This window comes from Bolinopsis microptera, chromosome 8 (genome assembly GCF_026151205.1).
Source record: "Bolinopsis microptera isolate Bmic1 chromosome 8, MBARI_Bmic_1.0, whole genome shotgun sequence".
NCBI lineage: Eukaryota > Metazoa > Ctenophora > Tentaculata > Lobata > Bolinopsidae > Bolinopsis > Bolinopsis microptera.
The window spans coordinates 1,022,950-1,044,842 of record NC_087079.1 but is presented as its reverse complement, the minus strand read 5'-3'; the positions used below and the strand labels follow the sequence as shown (position 1 = coordinate 1,044,842).

The 21,893-nt window shown below is 47.1% G+C and overlaps 1 protein-coding gene across 1 annotated transcript; it reads right to left on the bottom strand.

Moving 5' to 3' along the window:
* Window positions 1-18,052: 18,052 nt before the first annotated feature.
* On the bottom strand, window positions 18,053-21,681 carry LOC134819842 (uncharacterized). The gene is made up of 3 exons (XM_063829993.1): window positions 20,403-21,681; window positions 18,580-18,668; window positions 18,053-18,073 (listed from the first exon to the last, which is right to left on the bottom strand). Exons 1-3 carry the CDS (start codon window positions 21,679-21,681, stop codon window positions 18,053-18,055), a joined length of 1,389 nt encoding a protein of 462 aa, XP_063686063.1.
* Between the last annotated feature and the right edge of the window lie 212 nt (window positions 21,682-21,893).

Genomic DNA, 21,893 nt, shown 5'->3' with positions numbered 1-21,893 from the left:
GTCAAGTACACCCCCCCCCTTTTCGGACCATGAGAGCTCTTCCAGACCACTCAATTTTTCAAAAGGTAGACGGTTGTTTTAACGTTGACAAGGATGAAAATACAAATTTATGGAGCATAGCTTAATATCACAGTATTTCCCCCGATTACCTAAAAATAAGGCCTATACCCTAGTCAATTGTCAATCAAATTCCCAGGCCAAGGGTACTGGCATGGGTGGAATCTGTCCCCCCCCTATTACCCCATCAGTAACTATGGTAAAACCCTGGGTAAACCCTGTGGTAAACCTGGTAATCCCTGGGGTTAAACCAGGTTTACGCCCTGGTGACCCCTGGATATTATTCCCTGGTTTACCTGGATAACCGTTGGATTTTTACCTTGGTTACCTTAGACAATGGTGTATATTAATCCAAAACAGGGCCCCATTTTGACTCCATACGGTTCATTTATTGTCCCCCCCCCTTTAATTGATTTAAATGGTTCCCGTGGGTTAACAAAACTTTCCGTTTTCCCATGGGTTTCCAACCACCGAAAGAGACCTTAGAAATTTTGGAAACATCTCTTGACTGAAAACACTTTCCTGTTTATTAATCCACCCCACAAAAACTCGAACCCTATCCTCCCCTTTGGAGCTGTGGAAACGTTTTTTGATTATGCTGCGTAAAATGGGCCGGGACAGATACTACTACTTTCCCGCCTTTTTTCCCGCCCCCCCTTCCCAACCGCAGTAAAGAAATCTTTTTTGTGCACCACCTATTTTAAGTTCCTATTGCTCCAAACCGTCCCCCCTACCGGCTTGAAATAAGCCCCATCTTGTGTTTTTTTATTTACTGCCCACGAAAAAATATTTGGGCCGGTTGAAAGTTTCACATCTAAACAATCAGAAACCCTTTAATTGTACAGTTTGGTTGTTTTTAGCAGTAATACATGTGGTTATTATATAGGTGGGAATATCAAGATTTGTTTTAATCCCATGAAGATCCAAGACCACAACCTTAAGAAAACCTGCAAAGGTAGAAAACCTCCCCCCCGAACGTAATAAGTGGGGGGCGTCCCGGTGGAGTCCAATAATCTTTTCCACCAATGATTAAGAGTAAACTTTTCTGGGTACCCTCCTTCTTTAGCGACCCCAAAATCATCCATCCGAAATAAGGAAGAAAAATTATTTCGTCTTTCACCAATCCCGTTAGACCTATATTCCTCCCCTTCCGGCCAATGCCCTAGAATTCATGGAGAGGGAGATGACGTATTGCATATATTAGGGAAACATGGGGCCAGATCTCATCCATTAACACAAGCTTATAACCCATTTCATGACCGTGCCGTCCAATGGAAACCTAATCATAGGAAGGTCAAAGTTTAAACTGGTTTTTTTCGCAGACTCTTTAGCAAAGTTCTGATTAACGAAATAGCGGATCTTTCTTCCCTAGCAGTCTTTAGTAACCACGGTAACACACCTCGGGGACAAGTCTACCACAATTCTCCTCTATTCTGATTAGCCAAAAAAACAAGGTTTTTTACAGGCAGGTGCGCCGTTTTTTGTTGTTTCCCACAATAACCACCAAAAGGCCATGGAAAATTAAACACGGTTGACCCATCAGCGGGAGGTTGGGGTATAGAAGAAAATGGGAGCTTGCTCTAGAATCCTTTGAGGAAATGATAATCCCCCTCCAGTAGGCCCCCTACTTTTGGAAGCCCCTCTTACCCTGGCAGGTGTTGTTTTTAACCCAACTTTTGCCCACCCCCTCTTTTCCATGACCCCTTGTTTTGTGTTGATGGAAGGACATCCCGGAATCTACTGTGACCATTCAAAGCTGAAAAATTAATTTTCCCCCTTCCCCTCAGAATTTCAATTGGTCCCGGGTCTAAATCTTGGCCCCCAAGGAAGAAATCAACGACAAGCCGAAATCTAGTCCGTCCCTTCCTCCCCGCAATCCAGAAACAACCAATAAATTTTGGTTAATAAGAACGATCCCTCCAACCTTTTAAACATAAGTTTTTTAGAAGGTTTTTTTCCCCTCCAACTTTTATCTTACCATCCCCAATGAAAAACAATAAAGGTAAATCACCCCCCTCTCTTCAAGTAGAGGGTTTTACAGAATTTTAAACAACAAAGTTTTCTCGTTGGCCCCGATAAATGTCCCGAGACCACCTTGTCACCCTCCGTTTACAAACTGGACCACGAAAACAAAAAAAATAAAGTTACGTGATGGTTGTTGTTTTGTTTTCTGATATTGCCTTGTAACCCCTTCATTTACATTAGAGAACCCCCCCAGAGGGAGGCCCCCCCGAATAAAAATAAATGCATATTTTTTTCTGAAAAAAATATTATAGTGGGAGGAACAATTTGTCTCCCCCCCGCCTCTGGATTTAATTTTTGCGAAGTTAAATATTCCCCCCCGCCCCTCCCTGATTAATTGGTGGAAGGGGAAATTGTCCCCCGCCTCTGAAAATTTTATTGGCGAAGTAAATTCACGCCTCCCCGCTCTCCTATGATTATATTTGTGAAGGAAATGTCCCCCCCCCCTGCTCTGGTTTTATTGGGGTGAAGAACATTGTCCCTGCCTGCCCGGTTTTATTGTTGGGGAGGAAAATAATTGGTTTTTCCCCCCCCCGTTATTTACTGGTTTTATTGGTGAGGAAATGTCCTGTTCGATTTTATTTTTGTGAGGATATGTTCCCACTGTATTTCCTGTTTAATTGTGAGGGAAATGTTCCCCAGTTTATCCCCTGATTTATTTGGTGGGGGAGGAAAAATGTCCCCCCCCCTTTGTTTCTTAATTATTGGTGAAGGGAAATGTCCCCCCACCCCTAGCCCTCAGATTTAAATTGGTGAAAAGGAAATGTCCCCCCTGCTCCCTGATTATTGGATGGGGGGAGGAAAAAGTTTCCCCCTGGCCCTTTTGCCCTGCATTAAGTTGCGAAGTCAATTTTTTTCCCGCCTCTGATTATTGTGGAGGGAAAAATGTTCCCCCCCCCCCCCCGTTCCCTGATTATTTGATTAAGAAATGTACCCCGCTCTGGATTCTTTGAGAGGAAAATGTCCTGCTTCTGATTTAATTGCGTGGGAGGAAATGTCCCTGCACTGGTTATTTGTGAGGAAATGTACCCTGCTCTGATTAATTGTGAATGAAAAATGTCCCCCCCCGCTCTGATTATGTGAGGAAAAATTTGTCCTGCTCTGATTATGTGCAGGAAAATGTCCCCCTGTTCCCTGATTTAATTGTTGAGGAAAATTTCCCGCTTCCTGAAAAATATTATTGTTGATGGAAAAGTCCACCCCTGTTTACTGATTTATTTTGTGAAAAGGAAAACATTGTTCCCCACGCCTCGTGGTTAAATTTTGTGATGACAAAGTCCCCACCCTGCTTCTGAATTATTGTGAGGGAATAAATGTCCTGCTCTGGTATTGGTGAGGAAAATGGTCCCCCCCCCGCCTACTGAATTATTGTTGAGGAAAATTGTCCTGTTCTGGATTAATGGTTGGAGGAAATCGCCCCCCCGGCTCCCTGGTTTTATTTGAGAGGGAAATGTTTTCCCCGCCCTGATTTTTCTGGATTTTAATTGGTGAAGGAAAATGTGTACCCGCCTTCTTGGATAATTTGTGGGAGGGAAAATGTCCTGGTTCTGAATTTAATGGTCCCAGAAATGTTCCCCGGCCACCTGAATTATTGTGAGGGAAAAAATACCGCTGTTATTTTCTGGAGTTAAAGTTGTGCGGAAAAAATGTACCCCCGCTCTTGAATTATGGTAAGGATAAATGTTTCCCCCCTCCCCCGCTACCTGATTTATTGTGAGGAAAAGAGTCCCCCCCCCACGCCCGCCCTCTGAAATATTGGGTGAGGAAATGGTCCCACCTGCTTCGGTATATTGTGTATTGGTGAGGAAATTTGTCCCGTTACTGGATTTATTGTGAGGAAATGGTTTCCCCCCCCCCCGCTCTGGAAAATATTGTGAGGAAAAAATGGTCCCGCCTCCTGGATTTATTTGTGAGGTAAATTCCCTGCACCTTCTGAATTATTGTAGGAAAATGTCCCCTGTTCAGTTAATTGTGGAAAGGAAATTGTCCGCGGCTCCAGGAATTATTTGTGAGGAAAAATGTCCCCTGTGTTTTCCCTGATTTTTCATTGGGTGTGATGAAAATGTCCCAGCTCTGGTTTTTATAATTGTGTAGGGAAAAATTGTCCCTGGTTTTTCTGATTATTGTGAGGAAAAAATTCCCCCCCCGCCTTCCTGAAGTGTAATTGTGGAGGAAAATGGTGTTCCCCCCCCCCTGTTCTGAAATTTATTGAGAGGAAAATTTCCCCCCGCCCTCTGGTATTTTAATTGTGAGGAAAATGTACCTGTTCTGAATTTAAAGTGGGAAGGAAATTGATTCCCCCCGCCCTCCTTAATTAATTGGTGGTAGTGAAAATTGAACCTGCCCTCTGGGGTTATTGTGAGGGGACAAAAAGTCCCCAGTTTTAACTGGTTACTGTTATGCCCCTGAAAACAGCTAACAATACAAAATCTGGGTAAATGTCACCCCGAAAGGGGAAAAACAATTACTGCTACGAGGAGGGGTTTTTTCCCCTAAAGGAATGACGATGGAGGGATTCCCGAAGCCCACGTACAAATCTTCCTTGTCTTTCCAAGGCGGGGGGTGAGAGTTCCCACCCTTTAACAAAGTTAGCGATGGAAGTTATTTTTGATAAAAACATGGGCAAAAAAAAAAATAGTTGGTTAACCAATAATGCAAAGAAACCACAATTAACAATAAATGGGCTGTAAATTGTTAAAGAAATTCTTCAACGGAGGATTGTAAAGATTAATAAGACAAGGTTTTTCCAAAAAGAGGGAAAAGATAATTGCCCAAGTTTGTTTTGTGTGTTTTGGCAGCCACACCATGGGAACAGGTCAGGTTAAACGCCGAAATGGTTTGTGGAATTTAACGTTTTTCGAACTTATAGCCTTCTGATAGGTAGACACAAACCTGCGTTGGTAAACAACGTTTTGTTCAATGTTACCATATTATCTCCAAAGGAAACAAGAATCACTTTGGTGTTTTCCCGCAAATCAAAACAACGAATGAGTTTAAATGTATTTTATATCCTCACATGAAAAATACCTTGTCCCAGCAATGAAATGTTTACTTGGAGAGGGGAAATTAATGATTAATGGGATCACTAGTTAGCAATTAGTCCCACCCCCAGAATCTTGCCCCCTCAGGTTTGTAAAACGCGAAAAAAATAGACCCGGGTTACGATTGTACACTCAAAGGAACCTGAAGTTAGGATTGTCCCCCCCCCCTAGTAAATGAATGGTTACAGGCCTTCCTCTTAAGTGCAGTGAACTAGATATCCCAGCATGAATTTCTGGATGTTTGATACCTAGAGCCCCCGCCGACTTGTCCCCCACCAAACTATTCCTGTCGCAAATAATAAACTCCCCCGAATACAAAAAAACTAGCAGTTGACCAGTGTGGCCCTGTTTAACAATTGAACATTTACAGTAATAAAGTTGTCCATCCGCCAATCTCCGGGAAGCTCAAGACTATGGGGTTTATTGAAAAGGGACGGTACTCCCTTTTTTATCCATGGCTGACAACGGACGGCATAACGGGCCCAGACCGTAGAGTTAAAAATTTGCCCTATCCAGAAACTACCCCTCCTACCCCTCCTTCCTACACATGGACTGAATTATAAAACCCTTTCCTTACGTACGGTAAAGGCCCTACCCTCACCAAGTAAATAAACGACCTTAGCAAGAACCCTACAAAATCTATAATCCAAGTGGGCCCCCGCGGGATTCGGGATCTGCCCAATTGCCCGTCCTATAAAAATAGCATAAGCTGCTTCTGGAAAGTGGGTCCACCTCTCTCCCTGAACTGAAGCCTGGGAACAGAGGTTCCCTGGGATAGCTTTCCCCCGCTCTAGTTTTCCAATAAGTAAAAAACCCTACTAGTTACCATTAGTAACAACCTACCTATTTAAACATAGTAAAAACACTTACTAAGTTCCCATAAGTAAACACAAAAAGCACCTACAAGTTTTACCAGAGCTCGCCCCCCCCCCTCCCCTTAACTGCAAATCAGCCAACTTTCCCTGGCAAGAGGTTCCCGGACCCCAAATAGGGGGTAAAAAAAATAGTTGGGAACCTAGAGAATGCAGGAAATACAATTTGGGCCCCTGGGGGACCCCAATTCATATGAACACCCATAGTGAAATTTTTAAAACGAGACGGGCTATATTCATAAAAGGTGGGAACATGGGAAAACAACCGTGGGGGTCTTACGTTGGTGCCTGTTCCACCCTGATGAAAAGGTACCGTGGACAGGGGAGGAAGAGGCAAACTATTCAAGTTTCCCTGGGGAGGTGGTAAACAACAAAGCGTTGTCCCCCCCCACCCCCCACTGGTATCGGCCAAGTGATTTTTACCATCCTCAACAGGATACCATCATCCCAAGGAAATAAGGTTATTGGGGGTCCCCCTGAAAAACACCTAGAGCCCTTCCCACCTTAAAGCCCGGTGTGTGAAGGTGGAGGAAACCAACGTCACCCCCCCCCCCCCTTCTCATCCGAACTGCCCTGGTTTTGTTTTGGAACCCTGAAAAAAAATACCCAAATCATAAGTTCCCCATCTTTCAAGCAGCCAGGAACCTAAACTTCAAACCCTCTACGAGTAATGTCCCAGGCCCTGCAGCTAAAACAAACATTACGGAACTGGAATCGGGAAAAACTCAAGAAAGGATTGAAAGGGAAATGATTTTTGGGAGAGTATTTATTGGGGAAGCGGAAAAATACCTGAAATTTCCTTAACGATTTGTCTCCTTGTCAAATCAACACGCGGAAGGCGGATCACCAAATTATAATCGACTAACAAATTCTTCCAATATTTGAGGACTCAAAGCCATCAAAATCCTATCAACGTAACATAAAAAAGGGGTACCTCCAAAGAGTATTTTGTCCCAACAACACTTACTTTCCCATCCTTTCCTCAGAAAAACCTTTTGAAATCTTCAGTGGGGGGGGGTGCCTAACCCATCATAGGGTCACCCCCACCATCTTAAAAAGTGATGGGTATTCTTGACGACGATTCCTTCCAGACAAATTCTCCCTCCGATTTTGGAAGCCCTATTGGGAGGAAAAAATACATTGCTATGATGCAAGTGGTTTGCCATACCCTTGTGTTAAATGCCCCCCGTAATAGAAAGGAAAGAATTAAGGGCAGAAAGGAAATGGCCCCACAGGTTTTGTAGAGTACCGAAGGAAATACCACTGTTTAGTTGGAGAAAAAAGGTATTGAAAAGAGGCACGACCGAAAATCCTGAACGAGCTCCTTCTTACTTACAACTTCCCGCCCTTGGCTTGATAATCGCCCCCCTAACGGGTTAAAGTCCCCTGTTAACCATTTTGTTTTTTTTTTGGAATTCAAAACTGACCGTATTTTTGCCACAACTAACCCCCCACATTCACAATAAACCCCACAAAAATAATCTATAAAGAGGAATACGTACAGACCAAACTTATATTTAAACATAACAAAAGCCAAGGACCAAAAAATAAAATCGCATTATTTAGGCCAAAAAAACGCTATCCGCCACGGATACAAGCCCCCAAACGAAGCCCAAAAAAAAAATGTTTCTCATTGTTTTCCCCCAATCCTCTCCGCGATACCACACCGTGGCACGCGATGTTATCCTTTATTTGAACCTGTTGTGACCCCCTAATCATTTAGTTTATCCATAGTATACAACTACTAGTTACCATAAGTTACACTAACCGAAATCAAAACTAACCCACTATCTCCCCAGGGTTCGGTGTTTGCAAGGAACAGAAACGACTAAAACCCAACTAACCCCACATCCCCAGGGTTTTCGGTTTATTGCAAAGGGTGGAAACCAGACACCTCCTCCCCAAACCTAAAAACCCACTATCCGCCAAGGGATCGTTGTTTGCAAGGAACAAGACCACTACCTCCCATACTAACCCACAATCCCCCAGGGGTGTTCGTGGGTTGGCAAGGGAAAACAGACCACTAACCCAACCTAACCCACTATCCCCCAGGGGTTTCCGTGGGTATTGCAAGACAGACCACTAAAAAAACCCCACTAAACCGCCCCCCAGGTACGTGGGTTGCAAAGGAACCAGACACTAACCCACTCAATCCCCCCCCAGGGAATCCCCGTTGTGTTTTGCTAAAAGGAAACAGACCACCTCTTCCCCCCAAACTTAAACCCTCTATAATCCCCCCCAGGATTTTTTTCCCCCGTTGTTGCAAGAACCAGAAACACTCCCCTCCCCACACTAACCCACTACATCCCCCCAGGGTTTCGGTGTTTTTTGCAAGGGAACACAGACCACTAACCCCACTAACCCCCAGGGTTTCGTGGGGTTTTTTGCCAAGGAACAGACACTAACCCCACTTATCCCCCCAGGGTATCGTGTTGTCCAAAGGCAATACAAGAAACCAAACTCTCCCATACCTAATACCCCACCTTCTCCCCCAAGGGGTTATTTTTGTTCGTGTGTTAGCAAAGGAAACAGACGCTAAAACCCACTGAATCCCCCAGGGTTTCGGGTTTTGCCCAAGGAACAGGAGCACTCCCTCCCAACTAAACCCCCCCCAGGGTTCGGTGTATTTGCAAAGGAACAGACACCTAAGCCCACTAAGCCCCCATGGTTTTATTTCGTGTTTGCCAAAGTAACAAGACACTTCCTCCCCATCCCTAACACCCCACAATCCCCCCAGGGTTGTTTCGTGGTATTTGGCAAGATACAGAACAACATAACCCACTTAACACCCCAAAGGGGTAATTTTTTTCGTTGTTTTTTTGCCAAGGAACAGACGACTCCCCCCTCCCCCAAACTACCACACTATCCCCCCAGGGTTTCCGTTTTGCAAAAGGGATACAGATCACTCCAGCCCCTCACCCCAACCTAACCCTCCCTAAAATCCCCCCCAAGGGTTTCGTGTTGCAAGGAAAACAGACACCCCTCCCAACAACCCCACTATGCCCCCTAGGTGTTTTAGTTTTATCCGTTGGTTGCAAGGAACATACACTAAAAAACCCTACTATCCCCCAAGGGTTTATTCGTGTTGCCAAGGAACAGAACAACCACCCCCCGGCCCCAACTAAAACCCCCCCAACTTTCCCCCCCCCGGGGTTTCGTGTATTGTTTCAACAAGGAACAGAACACTCTCGCCCCCAACTAAACCCACTATCACCCCCCAATGGGTTTATCCCGTGTTGCAAGGAAAAGAACAACCTCTCCCAACGATAAACCCACCCTAATTCTCCCCAGTTGTGTTTTCGTGGGGTTTTTGGCAAGGAACAGACCACTAAACCCAACTAATCCCCCCCACGGTGATTTATCGTGGTTTGCCAAAGGAACAGACAACTCTCCACCCAACTAAACCCAACCTTAATGCCCACAGGAGTTTTCGTGGGGTTTTATGCATTAAATGAACATACCCACTCTCGCAAACCCCTAACCCCACTACCCCCCAGGGGGATTTCGGTGGTGTTTGGCAGGAACTAGAACCACCACCTCCCTCCCAAAAAACCCCACCCCCTATCCCCCCAGGGGTTGTCGTGTTTTTGCAAAGGAAACAGACCACCTAAAACCCACTTAGTGGCCCCCAGGGAGATTCTGGGGTTTGCAAGGAACAGACCCCACTCTCCAAACGAAACCCACTATCCCCCATGGTTCCGTGGCTTGCACAGGAAACCAGAACACTAACCCCACTATCCCTACCCAGGGGTTTTCGGGTAGTCTTGCAAGGAAAAAGACGACCACTCTCCCCAACTAACCCACCTATCCCCCCAGGGTTTTCCGTTGTTTGCAAGAAACCAGAAGAACCAAGACACTAACCCACCTACCCCCCAGGGGGTTTTCGTGTTTGCCCAAGGAACAGACACTCTTCCCCACTTAAAACCCACTATCCCAACAGGGTTTTTTCGTGGGGTTATTATGCCAAGGAAACAGACCTGCCCCCCCAACCTACCCACTATCCCCCCAAGGGGTTTTTCGTGTTGCCAAGAACAGACCACTAACCCCCACTATCCCCCCAGGTGTTCGTGTTTTGTGGCCAAAAGGGAAAACCGAAACTAACCCACGATCCCATTCCCCCCAGGGTTCGAGTTTTGCAAGGAAACAGACACCTAACCCAACCTATCCCCCCAGGGGTTCGTGTTTGCAGGAACAGACCCCACTCCCTACCCAACCTTAAACCCCACTTCCCCCCAGGGGTTTCGTGTTTTTGCCAAGGGAAACAGACACTAAACCCCACTGAATCCCCCCAGGGGTTTTCGTGGTTAGCAAAGGAACTACACTTAACCCGCCACTAATACCCCCCCAGGGTTTTCCGGTTACCAAGGAACAGACACTAAAACCCACCAATCCCCCATGGGGTTCGTGGAGGTTGCCAAGGAAACAGAACACTTAACCCACTATCCCCCCAGGGTTCGAGGTTTGCAAGGAAAACAGCGACCACAAACCCACTAACCCCCCATGGTTATATCGTGGTTGCAATGGAAAACAGACACTAAAACCCAACCCAACCCCCACTATCCCCCAGTGGTTTACCCGTGTTGCAAGAAACCCAGAACACTAACCCCCCTATCCCCCCAGGGTGACGTGATATGCAAAGGGAACAGACCCCCACTTAAACCCCCTATCGCCCCAGGGTGTCCGATGATTTGCAAAAAGGAAACAAGACACTAAAAGCATCCACTATCCCCCAAGGGGGTGTTTCCGGTGGTTTATGCAAAGGAACCAGAACAGCTAACCCACCTATAAATCCCCCCCAAGGGTTCCGTGTTGTCAAAAGGAACATAAACACTCTCCCAAACTAACCCCTATTCCCCCCCAGGGTTCTTTGGGGTTTTTATGCCAAGAGGGAACAACAGCAACTAACCCACTATCCCCCAGGGTTTATTGAGGTTTTCCGGTGGTTTAGCCAAAGTGGAACCAGAACACTAAACCCACTAATCCACCCCCCAAGGGTTCGTGTGTTTATGCAAAATGGAACAAGACCATTAACCCTCAATCCCCAATCCCCCCAGGGGTTTCGTGTAGCAAGGAACAGAAACCACTAAACCCACTCATCCCCCCAGGGTGTTTATCGTGGGGTTTTGCAAGGGGTAACCAGAACACTAAACCCCACTCATCCCCCAGGGTTTTTCGTGTATTTTGCAAAGAAAAACCGACACAAACCCCCAACCTATCCCCGAGGGTTTTCGGTGGTTGCCAAGAACAAGAACCACGTACCTTCCCAAAACCTTAACCCACATATCCCCAAAGGGTTCGGTTGTTTATGCAAGGAAAACAGACCCAACAAAAACCCACTTATCCCCCCCAGGGTTCGGTGGGGTTGCAAGGAAAACAGGAACACTAACCCACCTATCCCCCCCCCAGGGTTTCGTGGTTTGCAAGGAACAGAACACCTAAACCCAAACTAAGCCACCAAATCCCCCCCCAGGGTTTCGTGTTTGCAAAAAGTACACCCAGACAACACTCTTTTGTCCAACAAACCCACATAAATCCCCCCAGGTTTTTCCGGTTGGTTGCCAAGGAAAACAGACACTAAACCCACTTATCCCCCAGGGGTTTTCCCCCCGTGTTTTTTTTGACCAAAAAGGAAAACCAATGGACCAACTATAACCCCACTATCCCCCCCCCCCAGGGGTTTTCCCCCCTACGTGTGTTTAGCTAAGGAAACAGACCACTAACCGCCACCCTATTCCCCCCAGGGTTTGTCGTGTTTTAGCAAGGAAACAGACCCACACCTCCAAACAAACCCACCAATAATCCCCAGGGTTTCGTGGATTGGCAAAGTAACAGACCCCTCTCCCAACCTTAAACCCCACTTTAATCCCCCCAGGGTTTCCCCGTGTGTGCCAAGGAACAGAACCCAACATCACTCCCCCCAAACCTAAACCCACTTAAATCCTCCCCCAGGATTTCGATGTTGCCAAGGAAACAGACACACAACCTCTCCCAACCCTAACCCACTATAATCCCCCAGATGTTTTTATTTCCGTGATGCAAGGTAAAACAGAACCAACTAAACCCCACCTATCCACCAGGGTTACCCGTGGTTTTGCAAGAAACCAAGAACACTAAACCACCACTAAAAACCCCCCAGGGTGTATTTACGTGGTGTGCAAGGAAACCGACACTAAGCCCCGACCCTATCCCCCCCCATGGTTTTCGGGAGGTTGCAAGGCAACATGCCACTGAAACCACAACGTATCCCCCCCCCAGGGTTTTTCCACGTGTTATGCAAAGAAAAACAGGAAACCCCCACTCTCCCCAACATTATCCCCACTATATCCCCCCCAGGGTTCGTGGTTCAAAGGACAGACACTCTCCCCCATCCAACCCCCGTAAAACCCCCCAGGGTGTCGTGGGTTTGCCATAGAACAAGAACCCAACTAACCCACTTATCCCCCATAGGGTATTTCCGTGGTTTGGCCAGGGATACCAAACCCACTAACCCCACTTATTCCCCCCAGGGTTTTCGTGGTTGCAAGGAACAGAAGACTCCTCCCAAACTAAAACCCACTAATCAAACCCCCAGGGTTATATCGTGTTTGCAAGGACAACAGACACTACCTCCCCCAACTAACCCCACTATCCCCCCAGTTTTCCGTGGTGCCAAAAGGGTACAGACCCACTAACCCACTAATCCCCCCAGGGACCCTGTGGTTAGCAAAGGAACAGACACACTCCCCAACTAAACCCCACAGGGTTTTTTCGTGTGTTTGGCAAGGAAGACAAGACAACTAACCCCACTATCCCCCCCAGGGTTCGTGGTTTTATGCAAGGAAAGCAGACCACGTCCCTCCCCAAACTTAAAACCCACTTATCCCCCAGGGTTTTTCGTGTTTGCAGAGGAGACAGAACAACTTAACCCCCTATCCCCCCCCAGGTCGTTCGTGGGGGTATGCAAGGAACAGACACTCTCCCACTACCCCACTATCCCGCCATGGTTCCGTGTTTTGGCAAAGGATAACAGACACAAAACCCACAAATCCCCCCAGGGTTTTTCCGAGCGTGCAAGAGAACACAGACACTAACCCCCACTAATCCCCCAGGTGTTCGGTGTTTGCGCAAGGAACAGACCACAACCCACCCCTTAATCCTAATCCCCCAGGGTTTCCGTGGGTTAGCAAAGGAAAACAGACACAAAAACCCCACTAAAAACCCCCACAGTGTTTGCGTGGTATTTGTGGCAAGAAACAAGAACACTCCTCCCAACCCCTATCCACCCCAGGGTTTTCCCGTGGGTTTAGCAAAGGAAACAGACCCACTAACCCAACCCCTGACCCCCCCCAGGGTGTCGTGAATGCCAGAGGAAACAGGACCCAACTAACCCACTTATCCCCCCCAGGTTCCGGTTGTTGCAAAGGAAAACAGAAAAACACTAAAAACCCCACTAAATCCACCCAGGGTGTCGTAGGGGGTTTTGCAAGGAAACAGAAAACAACTATACCCCAACTATCCCCCCCAGGGGTTTTTTCCGTTGATTAGCAAAGGACAAGACCAACTAACCCCACTATCCCCCCAGGGGGTTTTTTTTCGTGGTGCAAAGGAAACAGACACACTCTCCCCCAACTAAACCCCCAACCTATCCCCCAGGGGTTCGTTTGGTTTGCTAGGAAAACAGACACTACACTCCCAACTAAACCCCCACTTATCCCCAAGGGTTTACGTGGTTTGCAAAGGAACAGGAACACTCTCCCCCCAACTAAACCACCACTAATCCCGCCCACCCCCAGAGGTATCGTGATTTTTTTGTTATTTATTGCATAAGGAACAGACCCACTCCTCCCCCAAACTAACCCCCACAATCCTCCCCAGGGGTTTCCCGTGGCGATTGCCAAGGATAACAGGACACATCTTCCCAACTAACCCCACAATCCCCCCAGGAAGTTTTCGATGGGGTTTTTGCCAAGGGAAACCAGAACCACTCTTCCCAACTAACCCACCTAGCCCCCCAGGGGTACGTGTTTTGCAAGGGAACCCCAGTAACCACCACTCTTCTCCCACACCTAACCACTATCCCCCAGGGTTTTTCCGTGTTTGCAAGGGAAACAGACACTACCCGACTATCCCCCCAGGGTACGTGTATGCCTAAGGAACAGACCAGAAAACTTCGCCAACCTAACCCACTATTCGCCCCAGGAGTTTTCGTGTTGCAAAGGAAAAGACACTAACCCTAACTTAAAATCCCCAGTGGATTCCTGTGGTTGCAAGGAGAAACAGACCCCAACAAAACCCACTCTATCCCCCAGGGGTTTTTTCGTGGGGTTTGCAAGGAAAAAGACAGACACCACTAACCCACCTATCCCACCCCAGGGTTTATTCGTCGGTTATGCCAAAGGAACAGACCCCACTTAAACCCCCCCACTATCCCCCACAGGGGTCGTGTAAGGCTGCCAGGAACAGACCACAACCCCCACCCTATCCCCCCAGGGTGATTTTTTTTTTTCCGTGTTTTGCCAAAGGACAAGAAACCCACTCTTCCCATTAACCCTCCCCCCCCAAAAACCCACCTATAAAAATCCCCCAAGCTGGATCCCCCTGTGGGTATGCGAACAGTGAAACAGACCATCTCCTCCCAATCTAAACCCAACCTATATCCCCCAGGGGTATTTTTCTGTTGCCAAGGAACAGAACACCTCCCTCCCAACTAACCCACACTAATCCCCCCACGGGTTCGTAGGTTGCAGAGGTAACAGAACAACCCTAAAACGCCACTAAAATCCCCCAGGGGTTTTTTCGTGGTTGGCCAAAGGGAACAAGAACACAAACCCAACTTATATCCCCCAGGGGTTTTTTTCGTGGTTGGCAAGGAACAGAGCACTAAACCCGCCTTGATCTCGCCCCCCAGGTTTCGGTGGGGTTTGCTTAAGGAAACAGACACGAAAACCCACTTATCCCCCATTGGTTCCCGTATGGTTGCAAAGGAAAACAGAGACACTAACCCACATTATCTGCCCCAGGGTTTCGTGTTTGGCCCAAAGGATACCTTGAAAACCCCCAACGTAGACCCACTATAGTCCCCCCCAGGGTTCGTGTTATTGCCATAAGGACAGGAACCACTAAACCCACTAATCTCCCCCCCAGGGTTTTTTTCGTGGTTGCCAAGGAACAGAAACCACTCTCTCCCAACTTAACCCACTATCCCCCCCAGGGATTTTCGGTGTTGGGGGTTATGCAAAAGTAAACAGACCACTAACCCCCAACTAATTTCCCTCCACCATGGGAGTTCGTTGTTTGCCCTAAGAGAAACAGAACAACTATACCCACTCTATCCCCCCCCAGGGGGTTTCGTTTTTTTGGCTAGAGGAAACAATGACCCCAACTAACCCACCTAATTCCCCCCCCAGGGGTATCGTGGGGTTGCCCAAATCAACAGGCGAGCACACTAACCCAACTATCTCCCCCAGGGTGTTTGTTTTATCGTGATCTTGCAGCTGCAAGGGATACAGACACTCTCCCAACAAACCACACTTATTCCCCCCAGGGATTTTACGTGGTTATGCAAGGCTAAACAGAAACCACCCTCCCCAAAAACTCACCCCCCACCCTATCCCCCCCAGGGTGTTTTTCGCTTGTATTGCAAGGAAACAGACCACCTACAACCCCACTATCCCCCCAGGGTTCGTGGTTTGCAAAAGGCATCAAGACACCCTACCCCAAAAACTTTAACCCCACTAAATCCCCCCATGGAGTTCGTGTGTTTGGGCAAGGAAACAGACCACTCTCACCAACTAACCCCACTTTATCCCCAGGGTTTCGTTGGTTGCAAGGTGAGAACAGAACCACTCTCCCCCATTAACCCACAACTCTATAATCCCCCCCCATGGTTTTTTCCGTGTATTGCACAGGAACTAATAACACCTCTCCCCCGCAACTAAACCCACTTATAACCTCCCCAGGGATTTTCGGTGTTGCAAAGGAAAAAAAACAGACACTACTACCCATCCTAAAACCCACTACCCCCAGGGTATTTCGTTGTTGCCAAGGGAAACAAACAACTAACCCCCACTATCCGCCCAGGGGGGGTTTTCCGTGTATGCAAGGAACAGACCATAAACCCTACGTAACCCCCCCAGGGTTTTTCGTTGGTGTTAGGCAAGGAAAACAGACCACACCCCCCCCAAAACTACCCCACTACCCCCAGGGTTGTTTTCGTGGGGTTGCAATGTAAAAACAGACCACAAACCACACTAATCTCCCCATGGGGTTCGTGTTGGCAAGGAAACCAGAAAGAACACAAACCCCCTATCCCCCCCAAGGTTGTGTACCCCGTTTGAGTCATATTGGCCAAAGGATAACAGACCACACCTCTTAAAAAACCCAACTATCTCCCCATGTGCGATTTTTCGCTGTGTTCAGTTGGAGCAAGGGAAAACTACAGACCACCTAAACCCCCACTAACCCCCCCCCAGGGTTTCGTGTTTGTGCAAGGAAACAGACCACAAAAACCCCGCACTAAAACCCCCACCCCTATCACCCCGAGGGTTTTTTCGTGTTTTGCAAGGAACCTAAGACCCCTCTCCCAAACCTAAGCCCCACTATCCCCCCCCAGGGTTTTTTTCGTGGGTATGACAAGGAACTAGGCGACCAACCTGAACCCCCCACCTAATACCCCACAGGGTTTTACGTTGTTGCAAAAGTGAAAAACCTAGACACTAACCCCCTCTATCCCCCAGGGGGTATCGTGTTGCCCAAAGGAACAGAACACCACTAAAACACACACTAAACCACCTATCCCCCCCCAAGGGTTGTTTTTTTCGCGCGATGTTTGCCCATGATGGAAACAGAACAACACATCCCTCCCAACTAACCCAACCTATCCCCAGGTTTTTCCGTTGTGAAATGCAAGGAACAGAACACCCCCATCTAACCACTATCCCCCAGAGTTCGTGTTGCAAGGAACAGACACTTCCCAACTAACCCACTATTCCCCCAGGGTTCGTGTTGCAAGGACAGACACTCTCCCAACTAACCCACATATCCCCCAGGGTTCGTGTTGCAAAGGGAACAGACACTCTCCCAACTGACCCACTATCCCCCAGGGGTTCGAGTTGCAAGGAACAGACACTCCACCAACAGCCCCCTCAGGGCGGGTTTCCTTCTCTTCATCTGGTGGCTGTTCATCATGATACTAACCTCCATGTACCACCGCCAACCTCACCGCCCATCTCACACTAGACAGGTCTACTGCCACGATACGAGGCCTCTCTGACTTGCTGGTGCAAAACGACTACAAGTGGGGACTCATCCCAGGACAGGAACCTGCAGATCATGAATGTCCAGTCATGACGATGAGGAGTACAACAGATTAGCTGAGAAGGGCGTGCCAACTGCAGGACCTTCAGGAGGAATTGACAAAGTTAAAGAGGGTGGGTTTGTCTTCATAGACGACAGTTCGGTTCTGTCCTACCATTTCAAGGGCGACTGCAAATCAATGCTCATATAAAAACGGGTAAATTCAACAACCCAGTGGGCGTTGGAACACAAGTGAACTCTCCCTACACCGCCCTGATTAACAAGATGTTCCTGAGGTACCGGGAGAAGGGCTGGTTCACCAGCAAGTTCGATTGAGTGGTACACAAGCGGGACGACGGTGGCAGCCTGTGCTACTCAGTTGGGAGTGACACTAAGTTCGGGTTGCTTATCTAGTGGGACTTTCCTTATTCTGGGGGTAGGGAGCCTCACTGTCGTTTGTAACAGTGTTCTTGGAAACATTGTACGTAGCCCGGCAGGGACAGTATAGAGAAGGGACAGTCTGTTCTCACGTGCTTGCAGAGCAGGATTAGGTACAAGTGTCGTGAGGTGATTGAGGAATGGTTTGATCCGCCCAACATGGGCAAGAAGAAGGAGCAACTAACATACGAAGCTAAAATAGGTTCTGGTAACATTGATACGACAAACGATTCAGCAATGATTTGATCTTCAGTTTACGTTGGTTATTATTTAATTGATACTAGAAAAGGCTTGCGCCGCGCAGACGCTGCTGAAATAGCTGCAATAAAACCTGACAACTTTGCCTCCCTATACCAGACCCCAGTAAACCTACAAATGGTTTATCATTAAATACACTTTTAATGATAATAATACCACGTGTGTACTATAAATTTTGATAGTTGGATAATATCCGGTTGGAAGAACTTACTCCGTTATTTGATGTACTATAAATTGTATATACATTATACATGGTATACAATATGGTATACTATACATTGTATATACAGTATAAATGGTATACTATATGGTATAATATACATTGAATAACATTATATTGTATAGTATACATTATACAGTCCACGAGGAACTAAGATAGATTCTTACATCTAAACAAGGATCAAGAAGCTCTTATTCTTATTAGAATTTCTTAAAGGGGTGTAAATGTGAGATTTAACCATTTCTTTTGTTTGATAATGTTTGAAATTGAGAATGATATTCAACGTTTGGCTACTCTTTTAATATTTTAAATGAAGCTGAGTTCTTTACAATCGAAGTTTCTTATTTACAAAACGATCTAAAACAAATAATAATAATAGTAAGAAAGTTTTACTGACCATGCCATTTCCATTGGGACCGTTGGGTTTCCACAAAGGAACGTTCTTTCTCTTCTCGCCTTTCTCTTTTACCGAATCTTTCTCCTCATCTGAGCAGGATTAGAGTTAATTAATTGTACGCGCCAACAAAATATCATTATTTAAATATTATGAAACCACAACTAACAGATTACCAATATTTAAATGTTAAATAAAACCACAAGTTTTTATGCTCTAAATAAAAAACTCTAACAACTCCATATTCCGTTATTTCGGCTTTGATCTGCCCCATTCCACAATTTTTCATTAAACACCCTATCGACGACAAAAACGCCAGTTTAAATCATGGTGCCAGAGGATCTGGATCAGACTGCAAAGCCCTGGATACACAAAACACATGTTTGTTCACTTCATTCTCTCTAGTCATCACCGAATCGGCACTACAGCATCTACTCACCCCCTTTATCTCACTTTTATTTTATCATCTCCACAAAGTAAACTCCGGCATCTAGTAGGGATGCCATACCCCAGAGGCAGGCAGAGCATCTTGATGCTATCTTGGCCACCTAGTAGGGATGCCATACCCCAGAGGCAGGCAGAGCATCTTGATGCTATCTTGGCGACCTAGTAGGGATGCCATACCCCAGAGGCAGGCAGAGCATCTTGATGCTATCTTGGCGACCTAGTAGGGATGCCATACCCCAGAGGCAGGCAGAGCATCTTGATGCTATCTTGGCCACCTAGTAGGGATGCCATACCCCAGAGGCAGGCAGAGCATCTTGATGCTATCTTGGCGACCTAGTAGGGATGCCATACCCCAGAGGCAGGCAGAGCATCTTGATGCTATCTTGGCGACCTAGTAGGGATGCCATACCCCAGAGGCACGCAGAGCATCTTGATGCTATCTTGGCCACCTAAGTCCAGCCATGGTGAAGAAAAAATGGTGGCAACAGTATAGATCCCGATAAGTTATTATTTTACTTTATTTTCATTGCTATTTTGAGCTTTCAGTATGAAAATTTATTGCACTGATATAAAGTGATAGTAAGTTACAGATTCTTCAATATATTACATTGTTAGACCATTGATTTCATCTGGACCGACCTAGGCAGGTAGGCAGGACCATTGACCAGTGATACAAGAAAAATGGGACCAGGCTCATGGATTTCTGTGCAGCCAATCAACTTGTTATTGGTGGAACTCTGTTCCAGCATAGAGAAGAGTAAAGATACAGTTAAACTGCGAAGGCACAACACCAAACCAACCCTACTCTATCTCCCAAAAACAACCTTCTCCTGGTCAGCCATGTCCCTCATCCTGCACTTGACCCCCGCAGAGGTCACAAGCCCATCGGAGCACAAATGAGCGAGGAACGGGGAAGCCTTAGCTACCGGGCTAAGGACTGCATCACTAGCAGCGAAATACGGATATACCCTCCCTTTTTACATGCGTTCAACCGGCACCCGAACCACACGCTGTTTCTTAGACATGACTTCCCACTTACATCAGTGTCTTCTCGCATCAACTGGCATCGGCAAGTGGCGACACTGTGTAGACTCAACCCTGAGCTTGATCAGAATCTTCAGTCACAAACCTGACACCGTTTCGGGGCTTTCATTGCGATACGGTTTTCTGTCAGGTGCCCCAGCAGTCTGTCTTGGACCACCATCTGATCTGACAATCACCCGAGGATACCTGCTAGAGCTCGCGATTTACGACGAGTTAGCTTATGGCACCTCTGGCTGTTAGGTGAAGTCATAAAGCTCAAACAGCTCTCATCTCCCACTCTATTTTCCTAGACAGCAGATAAATCCATCTTGAACAATGGGCTGCATCCTTCCCACAATCTCTGACCAACTTCTTGAGGGCTCTCCCAGTCAGACCAATCTTCCTTGATGCACACTCCAAACTTGCGGCGACCACACCTCTAGCACCAACCTCAACAGCAAAGCTGAAACATGACCACCCATTAGCTTGTATTTCCGCTTGTAGACTGTTATACCGATCAAGCTTCAGCTCATGGGATGCAGCTATTCTCTCTTCCGACGGTACTGTAAGCTCCCACCAGATTACTCTCTTGGAAGCTTTCGAGAAAAGAACCAAATCTGGTCTTAATCTGGTCTTTGCTATATCCGACGGGAATTTCAGCTGCTTATCCAGGTCTGCTAATACTATCCAATCAGTGGCCCCACTCAGAATCCCAAACTCACTGACTTTCGACCTCTTCACCTCCTTAAACCTCCCTCCTGCTGGAACAAACTCAATGGCTTTCCGAGTGACACAAGAGCTCTTCCTCTTGTTGACTCTCCGCTCACAATGGAATTTCACTTGGTCTGCTATTTGCTTAAGCACCTTATCGTGGCGCCATCGGTATCTCCCTTGACTTAGTGCCACAGGACAACCAGCCAGAATATGCGGCACAGTTCCCAACTTGTCACCACACAGCTTGCACATCCCATCCTCATCCTCGCTCCACTTGGATGCTAAAGCTGGTGTAACAAGCGTGCCATACACAGCACTAAGCAGAAAACCGATTAATGAGTCCCCATACTTGAAGAGCGTGTGCCAGCTCATGTCAGTCCTTGTCACCAGCTCTCTCCAATTACCCCACCTGGACTGCATCTCCAACGTACCCAACTGCACCTCTCTTTCCTTCCTGATGTTCTCCTTAACCCTATCCAACACCTCCCTCTGCTGCTCCTTTTCTGACATCTTCTCCCAGGGCTTCTTCCAATCACCGAAACCAATTCCCGCTCTACTACGAGGTTGCACCATACCTCGCACTGACTCACACACCAAGTCTCTTTCAGCTTCGTGAAGCTGAGCATCTGCCTTCCAAACTCTCCCAGACCGCACCTGGGGTTGCACCGCTCTGATCAAAGCATCCTGAGATGTTTGATATGACTGCAAGAGACGGCACTTTTCTACTTTCCAAGTGTCGGTTAGGCTGTCGATGGGGAGAGCAACACTGGATGAATGACTAAACAGGCAAGAGCTACTAAGCGTGTGTCCCACTCCTAGCCATTTTCTGAGATGACTGTTAGTTGTTTGCTCCCAGCGAGAAACAGTGCTGATCGGGATATCATAAATGGCAAGTGGCCACTTCATCTTTGGAAGGACCATATACTGATACCCCCAACATTTCTGCAGGCCGGTGAGGGAGCTAAGATCGAGTCTACTGAGGTATGTAACAAGATCCTCGTGTGTTTTCTCGATTATAGCTTTGTCCTTTCCTTCTGCCCGAATCCACCTCCCTAGAAACTTGATTGGTTTCTCAGATACATTCGGGATCACCTCCCCGCTAAGCTGCAACCTTGCTATTTTGAGCTTTCAGT